This window comes from Alternaria triticimaculans, assembly GCF_023758025.1.
Source record: "Alternaria triticimaculans strain BMP 0046 chromosome Unknown scaffold_8, whole genome shotgun sequence".
Lineage (NCBI taxonomy): Eukaryota > Fungi > Ascomycota > Dothideomycetes > Pleosporales > Pleosporaceae > Alternaria > Alternaria triticimaculans.
This window is the reverse complement of record NW_026055965.1, coordinates 571,395-589,908: the sequence shown is the minus strand read 5'-3', so window position 1 is coordinate 589,908 and position 18,514 is coordinate 571,395. Positions and strand designations below refer to the sequence as shown.

At 52.4% G+C, this 18,514-nt stretch overlaps 6 protein-coding genes across 6 annotated transcripts; 5 read left to right on the top strand and 1 right to left on the bottom strand.

The window, feature by feature from the left end:
• Positions 1–879: 879 nt before the first annotated feature.
• Positions 880–2,919, top strand: J4E78_006121 (uncharacterized protein; the record flags this gene model as incomplete). The annotated part of the gene is made up of 1 exon (XM_049366735.1): positions 880–2,919. The coding sequence occupies one exon, from the start codon at positions 880–882 to the stop codon at positions 2,917–2,919; it is 2,040 nt and encodes a 679-aa protein (XP_049221441.1).
• Positions 2,920–3,451: 532 nt separating this feature from the next.
• On the top strand, positions 3,452–4,130 carry J4E78_006120 (uncharacterized protein; the record flags this gene model as incomplete). The annotated part of the gene is made up of 2 exons (XM_049366734.1): positions 3,452–3,591; positions 3,662–4,130. 2 exons carry the CDS (start codon positions 3,452–3,454, stop codon positions 4,128–4,130), a joined length of 609 nt encoding a protein of 202 aa, XP_049221440.1.
• Positions 4,131–7,452: 3,322 nt separating this feature from the next.
• J4E78_006119 (uncharacterized protein) lies at positions 7,453–7,974 on the bottom strand (the record flags this gene model as incomplete). Its single annotated transcript, XM_049366733.1, has 2 exons — positions 7,453–7,614; positions 7,663–7,974. The coding sequence occupies 2 exons, from the start codon at positions 7,972–7,974 to the stop codon at positions 7,453–7,455; spliced, it is 474 nt and encodes a 157-aa protein (XP_049221439.1).
• A 1,446-nt stretch (positions 7,975–9,420) lies between these two features.
• J4E78_006118 (uncharacterized protein) lies at positions 9,421–11,270 on the top strand (the record flags this gene model as incomplete). Its single annotated transcript, XM_049366732.1, has 3 exons — positions 9,421–9,466; positions 9,529–10,895; positions 10,950–11,270. The coding sequence occupies 3 exons, from the start codon at positions 9,421–9,423 to the stop codon at positions 11,268–11,270; spliced, it is 1,734 nt and encodes a 577-aa protein (XP_049221438.1).
• A 1,313-nt stretch (positions 11,271–12,583) lies between these two features.
• On the top strand, positions 12,584–14,736 carry J4E78_006117 (uncharacterized protein; the record flags this gene model as incomplete). The annotated part of the gene is made up of 3 exons (XM_049366731.1): positions 12,584–13,009; positions 13,058–13,524; positions 13,578–14,736. 3 exons carry the CDS (start codon positions 12,584–12,586, stop codon positions 14,734–14,736), a joined length of 2,052 nt encoding a protein of 683 aa, XP_049221437.1.
• Positions 14,737–16,069: 1,333 nt separating this feature from the next.
• On the top strand, positions 16,070–18,396 carry J4E78_006116 (uncharacterized protein; the record flags this gene model as incomplete). Its single annotated transcript, XM_049366730.1, has 3 exons — positions 16,070–16,279; positions 16,376–17,041; positions 17,692–18,396. The coding sequence occupies 3 exons, from the start codon at positions 16,070–16,072 to the stop codon at positions 18,394–18,396; spliced, it is 1,581 nt and encodes a 526-aa protein (XP_049221436.1).
• Between the last annotated feature and the right edge of the window lie 118 nt (positions 18,397–18,514).

Here is an 18,514-nt window from a genome sequence, read left to right as displayed (position 1 = left end):
ACCCACGACGTCAATACGAGACCATGTGCCCAATGATTATGACATGTTGGTGCTCGTCGATGCATAGGGCAGCGGCTTCTGCGCAGAGGACGGCCTTCGTTCTCGAATATGCGTCTAGGCATGTTTCGCACATCAAGCGCATTCACATGACTTCGCGCATGATGCATTTCCTCCAAAACGCGTAAACGCGTCCGTCGCGCCTTTTGAGCGAGACTCATGCAAAGCTCCCAGACTTCACGATCAACCAGCGCAAAGCTGCGCAATCGCATAAGCATCACTCATGAAGATGGCATGTAGCCGACTGGGTTAGTCCCAAGCATCAGTGGCCAACGGCCTAGCAAAAGGGAAACGGAATCAGTCTGCCTGACAGACAACCATACACCGAGCTCGAACCGCGTGAACGGTGAGCTCAGGCTGCCGGAAGCTGCCAAAGTTGCTCTGCGCTGCCTGTCGTCCGAAGCGTTCTATTGAGGAAGAAGGCTCCATGATGGACGAACTGTCAACATCTCGACCGTCACACGGCTCCCCGAAAGGACGTGGACAGGAGACGTTGACACAGGGCGTTGTGGTGAGAACTCGATGGGTGAGGGCGCGCAACTTTTTTTATGTCGCTCGGCTGAACGCCGGCGCGCTAGTGGGTAGTGGCTTGGCGGCAAATGTGTGGGCGGAGGTGCGATGTTGCCCGCAGGTCACGGGCAGGCACCCATCACCGAACTTCACCTTTGGGGAATACTGAGTGTGCTTTCACTCTTTGCGACGACCACTTCTGCACACTGCTCGAAAGTGCACTGAAGATCCTGAACCTCCGGCGCCGTCACAACTTTCCTTCCAGGACCATAAACCTCTGCGTTGCGACAGGACATCACGACCGCATCAGCCATGGCGGACCTATCCATCGACGAGGCGAACAAGATTCGTCTGTCTATGGGCCTCTCCGCTCTCCCCGGTGGAAGCACGCCTGCAGCACCCGCAGCCCCCGGCCTGGACTTCAAGGCGGCGCAAAATGGCGACGACTCAGACGAAGAGCCGGCGAGCACCATCGACACGCGCCAGGCCGCCGCTTCGGACAATTGGAAGAAATTGGAAGAAGCGCGACTGGCCAAGATAAGACGTGAAGAACGCGCCGCGGCGATCAAGAAGGAGCGCGAAAAGGCGGCGCGCTTTGCAAAGCTCGAGGGCAAGGGGCTGGCGGACGAAGCAGACGTCGACGATGACCTGGCCTGGCTGAAGAGCAGCAAGAAGCGCCAGAAGAAGATTGCCAAGGAGGAGCAGATGCGCAAAGAGCTCGAAGAACGCGAGCGCCAGGCACTCGAGGCCATGCAATATACCGACAAGGACCTTGCTGGTGTCAAAGTCGGACACGAGGTCGACCAGTTCGACGATGAGGACCAGATCCTCGTTCTCAAGGACACTGCCGTCGATGCGGAAGACGATGACGAGCTAGAGGCGGTTGAACTCAGAGAAAAGGAGCGACTACAAGAGCGACTCGATTCGAAGAAGCGAAAGCGCGCATACGACCCCAACGATCTGGACGAGGGAGGCCAGAAGTCGATACTTGCACAGTACGACGAGGAGATTGAGGGCAAGAAGCGCAATGCGTTCACATTGGACGGGAAGGGCCGAACTGTTGAAGACGTGCAGGCTGAAGTCGCAGGTTCTTCAAGACCAAAGAAGGTCGCGATCAGTCTAGACATACTCAAAGAGGACGCGCCCACTAACGATTACATGGACGTGTCGGAAGTCAAGATGAAGAAGCCTAAGAAGAAGAAGGGCAAGAAATCCAAGCGAGAACGCGTCGAAGATGATGAGGAAATGCTTGCCATGCCTGCGGAAGACACTGCAGCTGGCGACGACATGGACATTGACGGTGGTGAATCCTCCGCACCACAACAGAAGAAGAAGAAGGTGTTCGACGAGTCGTTTGTGGATGACGACGACCTTCAAGCGAATCTTGCAGCACAGCGCCAAAAGGCCCTCAAGAAGCGCAAGAAGATGCGACCGGAAGATCTTGCACGGCAATTACGTGAAGACGCATCAACACCCCAGCCAGACGTTATGGAATCCACAGAAGATGGTGATGGCGGCCTTGTTATTGACGAAACAACCGAGTTCGTACAAAATCTAGGTGCTGCAGGCGATGCCGACGAGGAGGAAGCCCGCCGGAAGCGTAGAAAGTCCAGCCACATCTCGGAGGGCACGAAGTCCATGGGCGATATGCCCGTCGCTGATGAAGACGGCGATGTCGAAATGGGCCAATCCTACGCTGAAGCAGCCGAAGCAGAAGAGGCCCGAAACCGCAGCATCTCGCGCGCTCGCTCCACCGACATTACTGAGACAGGTCTCGAGGCAGAGAAGACTGTCGACCAAGGTATGGGTGCCACTCTCGCCCTGCTCAAGCAACGAGGTCTGGTCACAGAATCCGACGCCTCCGACAAGAACGCGATGTACCGCGACCGCCAAAAGTTCATTGCCGACAAGAAAAAGGCCGAAGATGACGCCGAGCGCCAACGCAAGATCGCCCGTGAGCGCGAACGAGGTTCCGCCCGCTGGAACAACATGACGCCGCGCGAGCGCGAAGAATGGGCCCGCAAAAACAACACGAGCGCCGAGATGGTCGAGAGTCGCCGTCTTGCTGAGCTCTTTAACAAGGAGTACACGCCCAACATTGAGCTCAAGTATGTTGACGAACACGGCCGCCACATGAACCAGAAAGAAGCCTTCAAGCAGCTCAGTCACCAGTTCCACGGCAAGGGTAGTGGAAACACGAAGACGAAGAAGCAACTTGATAAGGTTGCTGCTGAGAAGAAGAAGATGGCTGAGAGTTCGCTTGAGGCTAGTAGGAGTGGGGGTGGTGGGTTGGGGAATGCGTTTGATGATCAGGCCAAGAAGAAGGGTACTGCTGGTGTTCGCCTGCAGTAAAGCTTGGATGATCGAATACTCGACGATGTCCAAGTCGCTAACAGCAAAGGCGGTATCCGTGACTGATGAAAGATGATCGAATGGCATTGCCGTGGGCTTGAAAGGTCAGTAAGTTCCTGAAGCTGTACATTAGAAACTTTATCATTAATGCGAATCGCGAAAATAGAACGTCCCCCATCGACAGTGATGATGGTATGCACTCCTGTATGTGCACCCTACTGATTTTAGGATACTCATATGTGCATTGTTGTCCCTTTGACTCGCATGACTGGCATCTCACCCAGTCATGCTCATCGTATCATGACAGCGTAAGTGCGTGTTCCACGTCGATGTATAGTCATGTCTATGCTGATGCCCCATCTTTATGTTATGGACCACCAACACCAACACGAACAATGCATTGTCAGACTCCATTGTGACTCTGAATGACCCTCTCTTCGGTATGATCTCTGCGTCAGAACATGTATATAGCTGCACATCTGTGCCACAGAATCAAAGGCGTGTTATATCGAAAACCTACAACGTTCTCATCATGGTCCAATACCTACCAAATCAGATTGATGCTGCCAATCTAGCATACCACTACACTGCAGAGCAGACAGCTTACGGAATCTATTATCGTCGAAACGGAAATGACGATCAATTCCCAGCAGGGTTCTACGAATCCGAAAGGTGTGTGTCCATGTGCCATTGTATCCATGTCTAATTATCATATCAGAACTGGCAGTCACCCGGTTTCCAGTCAACCAGCTTCCAATGTCTCAAACTCATTGCCGACCATCGCTCTGAGCATTTGTGTCTTTAAGGGTTTCCCGCTAGATTACCAAAAATACCGACACGCTGGTCTTTGTCTCCGGCCTGACGACGGAGGAACAGCCATGATGATTCACACTACCGGGCCAAACACGGCATATGAGCTCCAAACGAAGGATAACTTTATCCCGAGCAAGAGTCTCAGCTTCGCCAAAGAAGTCACTGTTGGAACAATACGGACACCAATGACCAAGGCTCGATTAGCAGCTCTCATCTACGAAACGCCGATCGACAATCGCAACGCCGAATTCAACTGTCTTATCTGGGTAGGAGACGCTCTCGAAAGACTGGCCGCAGCTGGGTATATAACCAAGGAGGAGTGTACCGGTGGTATTGACAAGATGGTGGAAGCGACCATGGAAGCAGAGGAGGAGCCAGAACCTGGTGACCCTGCTTAAGGCTTTTGCCATCGCATGATAGCTTGGTGGTATGCAAGCTCATTGTCATAACATTGGGGGAATATTTCCTTTGCACGATCTTTCCAATCTTTGTACTTGCACGGTCGCTCGAAGAATTTGATATAGTCCCAATGCTCAGGATACCACCCTGCATTCTCCCAATCTATCAGCCCTGTGATGTGACCATCTTTGACCATGATGTTGTGTTGCGCAAGATCGCCATGCGAGAATACAATACGATGGTTGCTACGCAGTTGTTGATGCAGCGCAGTGCGGATTGGGGCTGGTGTAGAACCCACGAGATCGAAATATAGTGAGGCGTTGAATGCAGTCTCGTCTGGATACGGCCCTCCATTGTAGTGACTATATTGGCGATCGTCACGGGCTTTCCCACCAGAGCAAGATCCAATGAATTCGGTCTTAGATGGTATTGATCTCATGGTCGTGAGGATTTCTCGTAGCTGTTGGCATATATGGTCTTTCTCTTCCACCGTCATTTGAGGCCAAACTTCATCAAGTCCATCACCCTCGATAAACTCCATTTGAATGAAGGTTTCTCCACATTTCTCGCCTGCGCCGTATACGTGTGGAACAGGAAGGCCATACTGCGTGGCAAGTTCGAGTGCCGATTGCTCATCGATATTGATACGCCTGCCTCTCTTGATGACTGTACCGTCGGGCTGTCGCGTAACGAGACACCCGGGCATGTTGTGAAGAATTTCAATGTCTGCTTTCTTAGTATTATACCTAGGTATCAAACCTGACTCAGTTGAAACTCACTTTCTCCGTTCACGCTCGTCGTGCTTAATGGAACTGATGCCATTCTTCCTGTTCTCACGCTGACAAAGACACCTAGGTACTCGAGGGCGCACTGTACGTAGGTACGTAGGTATGCAATATCTTATCGTGCTAATGGCTTCGATCAAGCCCTTGAGGGATTGAGGGGTTGAGTCAACGAATTTGGGCACGTGGCAGTAAAGTACCTAAGTATTAGCTCTGACTTTGTCGCGTCTAACTTGTTGTTGGAACACAGCCCGAAGCAGTGTGCAAGAGATGGTCATCGCACAGTATCCGGGTATGCTGGGCCTTCGGGGTCGGCGCTGCAGCGTCGCCGATTGTTCCCGGGCGCTCTGAAGTGCCCATCATTGAACTCGTGCGCAGCTCGTGCGCGACTTCTGCGCAACCTTCCCTACCTAGGTAGGCTCGCAAACATATATATTTCAATAGGAAGCGGAACAACCCGTGGTACTTACCAGCGCTGTAGCGCTACCTGAATGGATATGCAAATCGGCGGGAAACGTTCCAGAGCTTGTGCCAACGCCTGCGCACCCCGCACTCCCTCGCCATCGAGTCCGTTGTCGCGATTTCACTACTCTCATGAAGTAGCTCAACAGCCACATGATACAGTATTAGCAGAAGTTAACGTCATATTTAGCCCATGATAAGAAGGCTACCTGCACGGAAAAGCTATGGATCCGATCTTCCTTCACCAGACGGAATCACCAGTCAGCTCTACAAAATCGCCTTCTCCCCAGATCCACGTACCCTTCAGTGCTGGTTCCCAACTCACCAAGTCATCGAAAACTGCTTTCGTGGATTTAGTATAATCTGGACAAATCAGAGGCTCCTGACGAAAATACTCTCTGGTATCCGAAGCCAGAAGTAGCAAAGCGAAGAGCTTGTCTCGAGGGTCTGAGGCTTTAAACTTGTTCGTAGAGACTAGGAGGTCCCTGATTCCTGGGTCCGAGTTTCCCTCGTCTCTGAAAACAAGATGTTGCCATGAGTATCGGATTACGTCACAGGAAGAAGAGGTAGCAGGTTCGGAGTTGCGCGGCAGGCTGTCTAGATGATGGACCAAAGGTAGTATGATATCGAGCATCTCTTCCCAGCTCACCACATTATCGCCAATTCTGAGGTCAACTTTACGACCGCCTCGCTCACTTTTGGGGGCCAGAAGGACCTCTTGCACAACCCAAATTCGGCTCCACCATGGCCGATCAAACAGTCTCTCGAAGCTGGTCCACAGTGCCTTCTTGTACCAGCCAGGCGAGCTCATATCCACACATTCTTCATGAAGATCGAGTGCAAGTTGGCGGAGCACTTCGTCTTCAGCAAGACCAGTCCAGAAAGGATGTGTGTTCTCACACATTGCGACGTAAAGGTCCATGATAATGATCTCACCATGAGCTTTCGTCATAGGGAGTAGGTGTGCCGTCCATGCTCTCATGAGAAATCGGCTGTACTTGTCTTCTAGTCCCAGCCATACCAACACTGCCTCGGCCGATGAAAAGATATTGCCCATGGACTGGACTTGATGCATCTTTTCGGGCAAGTCTTTCTGGTTGATGCACAGAGCATCTATCCACAGGCACTGTTTGCTCTCGTTCCGCAAGAATGTGAGCGCCGTGTGAAGGTTCCGGGTAATTCGGAACGGCACACTGATTGGTTGCTGACATGCGCCTGATGAAGTCATCGACTGGCCATGCAGTTGGATCTCAACGGTGTCTTTCGTATTTCCCCAACAATAGGACAGCGCTACGTATGGTCTGCGACTTTCAGATTCCCCGCTTATGTTTGTATACACCAACTCGCATTCGATAGGGTCGTTCCCATGTCCCGGTCTCAGAATAACGCATCGTATCTCTTTCGACTCAGGGTTCAATGGTAGGAAGGCGGCATCATCGTTCTTGACGCCGCGGAAAGGTAGATATAGTCGATATGGAGTTTGCAATGACGAAGTCATTGAAGGTTAAGTATTACATTTCTCTGGTTAGTTTCACAAAATAGTCGGAAAAATGGGGAGTAACACTTGATGAAATATTCGGATTTAGTGAGGCTGCTCAGATACATACAGATGTAGTGTGGTGGCTGTGCCAACTCATTACATCACCTACGCACACCGCCTGTTCCTTCTTTATGAGAGTGCTCCATTCAGACAGCACGAACACTCAAGTAGCTCCAGGGACGTCCCAGACCTTACCGAAAGGGTCATGATGTGCATCCGTCTCACGGTTGTATTCCAAGGCCAAACTCAAGAAATGTGCAACCTCTTCCCCATACACGCGACTGACGAACGCGTATGTCCCGTCGATGCCTGCCGAGACTCCACTGGTCGAGATAATATTGCCGTCTTCTACCCAACGCGCAGTCGGCACCCAGTCTACATTGGGACCAGTCGATGTAGCCCAAGTCCAGGCAGCCTTATTCGTGGTTGCCCTGCGACCGTCGAGGATACCTGCACGGGACAGGAGTGTGGCGCCGGTACAGACGGATATGATATATTTGAGCGGTGAGGTTGTCAGCTAGTGATTGGAAGGGAGGGTCAGGGGAATATGCATACACTTGGGTAGGTAGCCTTGACGAAGTTGATCTCTTCCGTCATATCTCTGCGAGTCCCTCCACCGCCAGGGACGATGAGGACGTCGATTGCGCCCTTGTCACCTGCAGAGGGTATGTCGTCATCACCGTGGTCCTTCTGCTTGTTCTTCGTCCAATCAGTCTTATTCATATCCACATAACGGTCGCAACTCACCAGATACTCCGAAAATGTCATGGCCGGCATGATCTCTTGACCAAAACCTCCATCGGTCATAGCCGACGTCACCGGATCCATGGTCTTGCTGAAGACTGTAAACCGCGGCACAATGGAGGTGTTTCGGTAGTACATGAAGAGCGAGTTAAGGACGTCCATGGGGCCGAAGATGTCGAGAGCTTGGAAGTGTGGAAACGTGAGTAGACCGAAGTGAGTGGGTAGAGTTGTGGTGTTGGCGATCTCGGGTTGGCTCGGTCTTGCAAGAGTTGAGCGTATGGCTAACAGAGCCGGGAGCAGAATTGAGTATCGCATGTTTAGAGATTTGTAGTTGATAAATATTGAGGTGCAGAAGAGAGTGGACCAGAAGTAGCGAGTCAAAAGTAGGAGGAGATCTGAAGGGGCAACCAAGTGGGGACCCAAGTAGAAGAGAGGCCTTCAAACAAAGACCGCGGTGTACCTGCGGCTCTGAACTGGGTCTTCTGACTATTCGACGTTTCTATGAGGAATTCACTAGAGTTTTTATACTCCTAATTTCGTTGAACATCTTAAAACCGAAATCTCCACATGGATGCCCGAAGCCGGCACTTTGGCTGCAGTGTAATCTAAGTCGCATGGTTGTATTGGTTCTAATGCGCTCATAAGCCTCGCCGAGCAATGATTGAGGTACAGGAGGATCAGGCGGATGCGAAGATCACACACCTCCGATGTCGAGAACGAACAACTTCGTAAGGCATCCAATGTTTGAGAAGATATGAGCGAGTTGCGAAGATTTCAACTACACTGGTTTAAGCGACTGCTGATCATCTTGACAATTCGCATCCACCGATGACTTGTATCGCCAGTCAGCTTTCAGTGTTCGCGAGGTGTCCAATAGCTTTGGCGAGCCGCCAGGGCGTAATAGATTGAGGATGAGCGGTCAGCCCTTTCGATAATTAATCAGGAATGTGGGGTATCATGGGTTTCTGGTATCGCAGCATGCCAAGGAAGTCGATTCCGGGTCTTTGGATATGTCATGTGCCTGTCCGCGACGCGGTTGCCAGATGATCGAGCAGGTGCCGCGATGCATGCATGTAGTTAGAGTACTTCGGGCCAGCAATGTCGATGTGCGTCTAGCGTGGTCCCAGGTAGTCGCGCTCCAGCATGATTCTATATTTCTTTTCGCGGACCGGCTTAGACGATCGCATCCGGGTCCTGTGTCTGAATTCGCCAGCCTCCTCTGCCGACCGGCATGCACACTGCATGTCGCACTTCCCAAGCTTCACCTGGCCCGTTCGCATCATGCGAACATGGCTTGATGTGCACCGAGATGAAGACACGTCCTGGGATCTGTGTTTGTGAAGTCGTTGGGTAGGCCAGCGGGTTGTCGCAAACAGTGCAACGTATGTCAATCAGACCTGCCTAATCAAAAGACGAGGTCGACATGAAGAGAAGATGTGAAGGAAACAATGATTAGTCAGAGACGTGATCGAGAGGCAGCATCGAGGATGTAGATCTCGCGCCAAGCCAGCGGGTTCCTGCGATAATGACGTAGCTTGAGCCGCGCGTGATCCCAGCTTGAAATCTGCACAGCAATCGGTATCTTTCAGCCTCCTGCATTCGAGAACCCCATCATCAAATCGCGCCTCTATAGAGTTACCTGACATTCTTGTGTAGCCTTGCGCGTTAGTGTCGACATAACCAGCAACAGCCCTGCGCCCCAATGCATGCGAAAGCTCGTTATAGCAATTCGGCCTCACAGAGGTAGTACATTCCGCGACGATGCCATCAACCCGGCCAGGCCTTGATGCGCGCAGGTCAACGCTTCGTAGGTAACATCCTATACGGAATAGATAGGATACATATACTGACTGGTACATCCCCATGTAGATTACACGACCTTCCCAACTATCCCCCCTAAATCCCGCGGCCGACCACCATCTGACGCCCCGTCCGGTCAAGATGGTAACCGTTCCGAAGACGGCAGCCATACCCACCATGAAAAGCCCCTACCGACGAAGCAGCTCATCGTGCTAGCTGTCATAGCTCTCGCTGAGCAAACGGCGCTCAACTCAATAGGCCCTTATCTGCCTGAGATGACGAAATCGTTTTCCGCTGTCAAGGATGGACAGACAGGTCTATACGTCGGACTCATCGCGTCGTCTTTCGCGTTGGCACAATTCACAACAAATTTCTTTTGGGGCTGGCTGTCGGATAAGATCGGACGAAAGCCGGTAATAATCACGGGCACATTTTTGACCATGTGCTGTTTTCTGGCCTTTGGCTTCTGCAGGGAGCTATGGCAAGCTATACTCGTGCAGGCCCTGATGGGCTTGGTCAACGGAAACTCTGGCGTTGTGTCGACGTGTTTGGGCGAGATTACGGATCGAAGCAACCAATCGCGCGCATTTACCTATCTGCCCGTCGTCTACGGTATCGGTGGCATAACGGGACCGATCGTAGGAGGACTCTTGGTGCTTTATCAGAACCCGTTCAACAAGAGCCAGTCGAATCCCTACCCGTACCTCCTCCCGAACCTCTTTTCGGCCCTCGTCCTCGCGATAGACCTGATAGTGTGTATGCTCTTCTTGGAGGAGAGTTTGGAAGAAGCCAAGAATCTGCCACCTCTCGGAAAGAGACTGGGCAACTTGTTCTCATGGATGTGGCAGTTCTCGAGCTCCACGCGACCTACCTACGTACGACGCCTCCTAGGCAATCACAAAACCCACAACTCACACGGTGGTGTGGACGATGTAGACGAGGACGACGCATCCGATGCCTCTGAGGAATCTGCGCCTACACTATTCCCACACAGTAGCGGCGACGAACTTACACGGAAGGAGATCTTGAACCGGGACACAGTCCTGCTTCTCATAACGTACTTCATATTCCAGCTCGCTAATATCTCCTACAATTCTCTGTATCCAATCTTCGCGGAAGAGCAACCACCTACTGGACGCGGGCTGAAGCCTGAGGCTGTCGGACTATCTCTGTCATTCGCAGGCGCTATAACGATACTGTTCCAGGTGGGCATATTTGGCAGGCTTCGAGACAAGATGGGCAACAAGATGGGGTACAGAGTCAGCTTAGGGCTGTTCATTGCAGCCTTCGGTCTCATGCCGTTTGTGGGCTACAAAGAGAGCAACGGATACAAGGGCATTGGTACGGGTGCTGGTTGGTTGTGGTTTGAGCTCGGCGTTGTGCTGGTTATCAAAACGATTGCAGGTGTCGGTGGCCTGACAGCTGCACTCCTTATGGTAAGTTACTCTAATTCCAACATGACGCGCTCTACGGATGCTGACATTATGCAGATCACTAACTCCGCACCCAATCACAACGTGCTCGGTACGCTGAATGGCCTCGCTCAGACGCTCTCTGCTGCTGGTCGTGCTGCCGGACCCTTCGTGTCAGGTTCGCTTTTCACAGCAGCTACCAAGTTGAAGCCCAAAGGTGAAGCCCTGCCTTTTGGCATTTTCGCTGGTATCGCACTCCTCGGTTTCCTTTTGAGCTTCGGTATCCGTGGCGATGGACTGGAAGCCGAAGGGTGGAGCGAAGATGATAGCGAAGACGAAGATGAAGAGGAGGAGATTGGCGAGGGCGCGAATGAACGGACTGGTCTGATACGGAAGTGAAGACTTCATCGTACTTGGTGCATTTTCAGCATACTTGCATGGCTTAGGCCCCCCGAACCTTGTCTATCAGCGCGGCGTTCATATGGCGGATCTAGAAATCGTTTGCTGGCCGTAGTTTTAGCCAATACAATATCAATATTCTTTGAACATCCGTTGTGACTGTTGCGGTGACTGCAGGCAAACAACATTTTCCAAGTTGGAGGACACATGACGACCTGTGAGACTTTTCCATGGGTGAGGCAAGCTCGGTATGTTTACTGCATGGGGGTCAAAATGGCTGTATTTGCGGTTCCTCCCGTCTGCAAATAGCGGGCCTCATGTAAGCACATCAGGCGAGCTGTTAGAGATGGGGCGTGAGGTGCATGAGCATGCACCTCTGGATCACCGGGTACCACGTTCGGCCCAGTATTGTGAGATTCTGAGGATGAGTGGAGCGCGTAAGACCGGGAGCGAGGAGGAAGTGATATCTGCGCAACGCTGGCTTGGTGAGGTTTGATGGTTGCCGAAAGAGGTTGTGGATGCAAAAGGGCGCTGTAGAGGCGACGTAGAACGCCGAGCTGATCGGCTGCGGACGGGTGATCGTGAGCTGCGTACGAGTGTTACTGCAGCACCTCTACCAATGCACGACAAAGAAATGCGTTTCAACTGCAGCAGCGATGACTTCGTCTTACGAAGAGGCTAGCTGGCGAGGCACCTCCACCACAGACTCGACGCTGGACGCCTGCACCGCTAGCGGCCCGTCTACGGATCTCAGGGCTGAGCTGACTCTCCTATCTTCCACACCGTCTAATTCGACACACCGGCGCGCCAAGCTTCACGTGGAGGCAATGATTGGACCGACGTACGCTACAACCAGTACTCCAGCATCTGTGCTCTTCCGATCCACGATAGCGCTGTCAGCATTGTTGCGCTGGCTTGCTGCTGAGCCCGACCCGCGCAGGCTTGGTGGTGAAAGCTTCCTCCGGCTTAGCACGACCTAACCCGCCATGCGTGCTCCGCCAGCGCAGACCGTGTAACGCGCCGCTATGCGGTGCTATTGGTACCGTTGCTAGCGGACTCAAGGCGGAACCGTACTTGCTGGCCTGGGCCTCCAGCCCCAAGATAGAACATGCGCCATAGCTTGCGGGGCTATCTCGTGTCGCGTGTAGTATGCGAATTGGGATTTGCATAAGACTCACTGCGGCGCCGAAAGCAGCTCGTATTTGTCTTGGTAGTCTTGTCCGTCTGTCTTTGATTTAACCTCGCTGCTCCTTTCCTGACCGTTGGAGTTGAGTTGTGGTTGTTTCTCGTCGACTTTGTGGGAAACTGGCATCATGGGCTGGACTTTTCACGGCCACAAACGCGATGTTGATGCCGAAAAGCATCTTAGACGGCTGCACAAGACAACACCGTTTATCGAATCCCCGCTAGTTGGTGCCGATCACGAACACCTCGTCTTCTCTCAACGGCACGAAGCGAATAGCGTGGAACTTTTCTTCGACTTGTTCTTTGTTGCTAATCTTGCGACGTTTACGGCATACCACTCTATTACCGACATCGACTACCTACTGGCATATATCGGTTTCTTTGGCATCTTGTGGTCGTGCTGGTTCCAGATCACGCTCCATGATGTACGATTTGCGCGGGACTCGCTCTATGAGCGCGTGTGCAAAACGATTCAATTCATCGTCTTTGTCGGTCTGGCGCTAGTCGGAAGCCAGTTCAACCCAGCAAGCGCGAAAGGTCAAGGGAACAACACTGTAAGTTTATTACTCACATTGAAGCAAAAGGTATACTAAGCCATGTAGAACTTCCGTATCCTATGCTACACCCTAGTCATAAGCCGTGGTCTTCTCGCCATCCAGTATCTTGTGGTACTCTTCTTCACTTGGAGAGCGAAGTATACCAAGATCTACCTCCCGATCATTCTTATGTTCGCCGTCTATGCGATCAGTATGGGTGCATTCGCTGGCATGACACCCGCCTTCAAGGTTGAGGGCGATCATCGTAGACGCCTAGTCTACCTTGTTTGGTACGTCGTCATGGTGCTTGAAGCCATCGCAGTCGTTGCTATATCGTGCTTCTGGCGCATGATGAGTTTCAAAAAGACCCACTTGATGGAGCGCATGAGCTTGTTGACAATCATCGTTATTGGCGAGGGTGCAATTGGTGTCACAAAGACAGTTAGCAGGATGATGGGGAAGCACGGATTGGAAGTTGAGGGATGCTTCTTAATCATGTGCATCATCGTTGTTCTTGTGTTGATTTGGGCTCTGTAAGTATATGCAGGTATGGAAGACATGACGCATGTGAGCTAACAGTACCCAGGTACTTCGACAACTTTCCCCACGGTCACTATGGAACCATTCGTCAGCAAATCTGGTCACTGTTACATTTTCCCTTTCAACTTGCTATTGTCGGTGTCGTGGAAGGCTCGCAGCAAGTTGCTCTGGCCCGCTACGTTGCTAAAAATACCAGGAAAGTTACTACTTCCATCCTCCAATACTGCCAAACGGATCATCTCGACGGCCAAAAACTACAAGACAAGCTGCAGTACCTTTTAGAGTATTTCGAGCTCGACAGCAAGTATGAGACTAAGAGCTTCTACAACCAAGCTCAGACGGCTATCTGGAGTGTCGGTAACGCTACAAACATCTGCTCGCAACAAAACACCACAGAGTACAACATGGGCGAGGAAGATGACGACTGGCCCGGAGCACTCAAGAACGTATCTCACCTTCTCAACAACGGCCTATACACTGGTCTCGGCATGAAGATCCCAGTCGACAAACTGAAGGACTACAGTCCCCTCGAGGTCGGTCTCAAAGGATTCGAGCTCGTCTATCTCTACTTCTGGTCGTCGTTCTGCCTCCTTCTCGTCTGTCTCATCATATTTCTTTTGTTAATTCGCCGCCACAAGGCCGACCTCTTCGACTTTACGTCCATCATATCCCGCAGTCTTACCCTCGGCGTTGGGGGCGCAATGTTGGCTCTGATGGCCGACACCGAGCGATTACATTCCGTCATTGAGTCACCTGCGCTCCTACCAATTTGCGTCGTGCTCCTCTTCCTCATCCTGGTCAGCGACAAGCTAAGCTCAATCTACTGCAACTGGAAACTCCAAAAGAGCGGGAAGCCATATGCGTTGGAGTACGAAGAGCCCGGACACCACGGACACGGACAGAGTCCTCATGGATCCGTGCACGAGACGGGTGCGGCACACGGGCATGTGCCGCACGACGCGGGGTTGGAAGAGATGCGCAATACGGCACGGTGGAGCACACGACCCGAAGACATGGTGCCGCTCACGGCACAAAGCACAGAATATGTCTCGCGGCCCCAAAGCTACGCTATGGAGCCGCTTGCTAGTCCGCCGATAACAAGCCCCCCGATGTCAAGCCACGATCCGCTGGCCCCCCAGGGATATATGGGTCACGCGCCAGCCGGATATGCAGCCGTGAGTACGGGACAAAACTACGGTGCGTAGGTTGTTATCGAGAACGGTGTGGTTCTAGATCTTCTTGTAATTTTCTGGTCATTTAGCAAGCGCGGCGTTGTCGTTTTGGAGAAGCGTCATTTGCACATCCGATATCCGGGGGACGGATGCGTCACAAAGATGGACATGGTGATATGGCGTTACCTGTTACAGCGTAATAATGAACTTTGCTACGGCGGGTTCAATAGTATTGAATGAAAAGCCTTTCAACCCTTACATAGCCCTAGTCACGGTGATCCCGAACGACGCTAAATCGACGGAACGAGATGTGTGGCGTAACGTCGACGCCTCACAAAGACGACTGACGTCGCTGCATCTTCAAATGTTTGCAAAATCCGCTCTTCATACTGACTGTTATGTCACGGTGGTGCGTGGTGCGTCGTTGTCGTTGAGGTGGCACAATCGTGTTGTATCGGCCCCGAACATAGTGACCGCGTGGCCAACAAACTGCAACACCAACATCCAACTGTATGTGTCATTCCTCACTCTTGTTATTTCCCGAGTAGTACCGCGGCAAAACCCCCACTATCTACCAGGAGTCATGGCTGATAAGAACCCACTAGTAGTAGCAGTGCAGACTGAGCTTGTAACGACTCACATAGCTGCACCCCCAGCATATCCATACGCTTTCCGCCGTGACTATATCTGCGGTCATCCTGACGAGTTCGTTCAAGTCTCAAAGCCAGCTGACCAGAAGGGAGTCTTACATACAGTCATAGATCCAAACCAAGTCGAGGGACAGAGTAAAGACTGGCCCATATACACGCTGGTACGGTGCCGACCGTGCGCAATCAGGTTACGTGAAGAGCATTGCAAGATGCAAGAGAGCGGTAAAGGAGAAAGAGTGAGATCCGTAGCGGTCTACCAAGGAGAGACGATGCGTCCCGATCGAGGATTGCTCAGTGAGGCTAGATCAGGGTTCGAGGCTGCGTTGAAGGAATTGGAACGCATCAGTTGTTGTGGGGGAGAAGAGGAGGAACAATGGCCATTGATGAATGAGATCGTCGGTAACGACGATGACTCTATCAGAGTGGTGAGGTTTCTTGATGGTCGTCGCAAGGTTGACTCGCCGGCATCTTCGCCTTCGCCGTTTGTCCATACTTTCGGCGACATGTGGCCGCTTCGGGGAGGCGGCGATGGTGAAGATATTGGCTGCTGGGCGAATTGCGAATCCTGTGGCGGAGGTCGCCGACGAAAAGATAGTGCTTTAGAGGTCCATCAGAACACCACGCCGAAGTCTAAGAGCGACAAGTGCACCGGTACGGAAACAGCGAAGCCACACGAATATCTCCAAGACCTTCATCTTGATGCTCCTCGCACGCCAATGGTGGTCACGCTCGGCCCAACAAGTGATTTGGACTGGCTGAGGTTTTCCTACCTGCTGCGCAATAAGAACCTGAGCTTTGACGACATTGCAGAGCTTGTATCGCGATATGTGCCCGATGGCGACAATCTCCCGGAAAACGATCTCGTGCAAGAGGAGGTTACAGCTGTCGGCGAGTCGGACGCGCACAACAGTACATGGCGGATTTCCGTACGTCGATCGGGAGTTGTTGAATGGGACGTGTCGACACTCGGGAAAGAAGGGCATGCTTCAACAACGAGCGGCGTTGGAAACGACAGAGTTCAGTCCAGTGAGCCAAGTTGCGGAGCGGAGGTTCTTAAGTCCAACGGCATAGACGTCTGCCACCACGGTCCACCTCAGCCCCCAAATCCTCCAGAGGCTGTGAGGATCGATGGAACGACGGAGCAGTCAGCCAGACAGGATGATGTCGAAGATCTAGACCAGTCTGATCATCGACGTTCCAGCGAAGACCATGAGATATCCCGATCATGTTTCTCATCAGATTCTTCGGCTGACTCGGTCGACTTTTCGAAAGCGGAAATTGGCATGCAGGTGACCAGGATGAGACCTACCATGTTATCCTGGCTGAGGCCAAAGAGAAAATACGACAGCCTCCAAGAAAACACACGACCAAACTCACCAGGTCCTAAGGAATCCTCTGTAGGCCTCTGGAAGCGAATCAGCAGAACAACATCCCACTCCACAATGAACACCACTCTGGTGGAGAAGTTTGACCAGAAGTTGCAAGCCAAACTCTCCAATACCAAGTTGCGAGCTTCTGGCGCGAGCCAGATACCAGCCAACGAATGCCATCCTGCGTTCAGGGAACAAGCCGACGCGTCAAACGCCCAACCAGATCTGTCCACCTCAGCTCACATCCTCAACGCCATGCGATCTCTCAACAGCCATCGCGCAAGCCAAAGTGTGCCTAGCGACACGAAGTCCCAAAAAGTGAGTCACAACTCTAGCTTCAGCAGACCCAGGCCTTGCAGCACTCACTCGACCAACATCATGCCATATGGTTTCCACCGGCCGTACAGGCCTAGCCCATTGAAGCACGTAACGCGTGTCACATCGCTGGACGTGAACAAAGGACTTCCGCCCCTGCCCCCGGAAGCGCGACGGCTCGCGCACCAGGCTTCACACGCGAGGTTGAAGGACCTGCAGGCTGTGAAGAAGGTGGATATTCGGAAGGCGATCAATGAGTATGTAGGTGAGATGGCGAAGGCGTATTGAATGATACAATCGTTACTTTCCCTCTGTTGATGTTGCTTGGTTCGCGTGCTTGCCTCGTGGACTGCTTGCGTGTGCTCGGCGATATCGGAGATCGAAGCTCGGAGTTGTGCTTATCAGATCGCCCTATAGCAAGCTTCCGCGAGCTGGTTGAATGCTCTTCCACCACCCCACCTCGATGCCATCCAATGACTGCTCAATGCTCTTCAGGCAGATGCATTATGAGATACGAGTCACATCTGGCATGCCCGACTGAACCGACATGATCTCTCTATAAAGACGCGTCAATCCGCGCCCCTAGAGCGCGTAACTAACCATCAACTAACTTCCATATCTGAAGCTCTAACAGCATCCTCACTATGCCGCAGCCAGGTCAATCTCACGAGAAAGACCCTCGATGGACAGCGGTTGACACCTACTCGTTCGGCCACCTTCACCCCTCCACGCGCATATCCCCCTCCCAATCCGCCCTCCAACACGCCCTCGACGCCTCCCAGCAAGCAGGCCTACCAGACATCGCCGTGTCGCCATCCCAGGGCAAATATCTCCAACTCACCGCACGCCTCGCACGTTCCAAAAACATCCTCGAAGTAGGCACATTGGGCGGATACAGCACCATCTGGCTCGCAACATCCAGTCCCAACGTAAAAGTAACAAGCGTCGAAGTCGATATGCACCACGCCAATGTCGCACGGTCGAATATCCAGAACGCGGGCTTGGAAGACAAAGTGGACGTCGTAGAAGGGCCTGGTATGGACGTTCTTCCTGCTCTGGCACAGCAGGTTAGAGACGGCAAGAGGCCGAAATTCGACTTCGTCTTCATCGACGCGGATAAGGAGAATAACTGGAACTATGTGGATATAGCGCTGGGTATGTGTGAGGCAGGTGCATGTGTTATTGTGGACAATGTGGTGCGGAAGGGGCAGTTGGCGGAAGAGACGGATGATCCGAGGATTGCTGGGGCGAAGAGGGTGGTGGAGAATGTGGGGAAGGATGAGAGGTTGGATGGCGTAGTGTTGCAGACGGTGGGGGAGAAGTCCTATGATGGGTTCTTGCTTGCTGTTGTGAAGTAGAAGGAGGGGTGAGGTCTGGAGTCTGCAGCATACATTATCATTATTCTTTCTACTACTGACGACTTATCTCTTCCTTATCAAGGCCTTTACTAGGGTATCTCATCCACCCTCCACTACC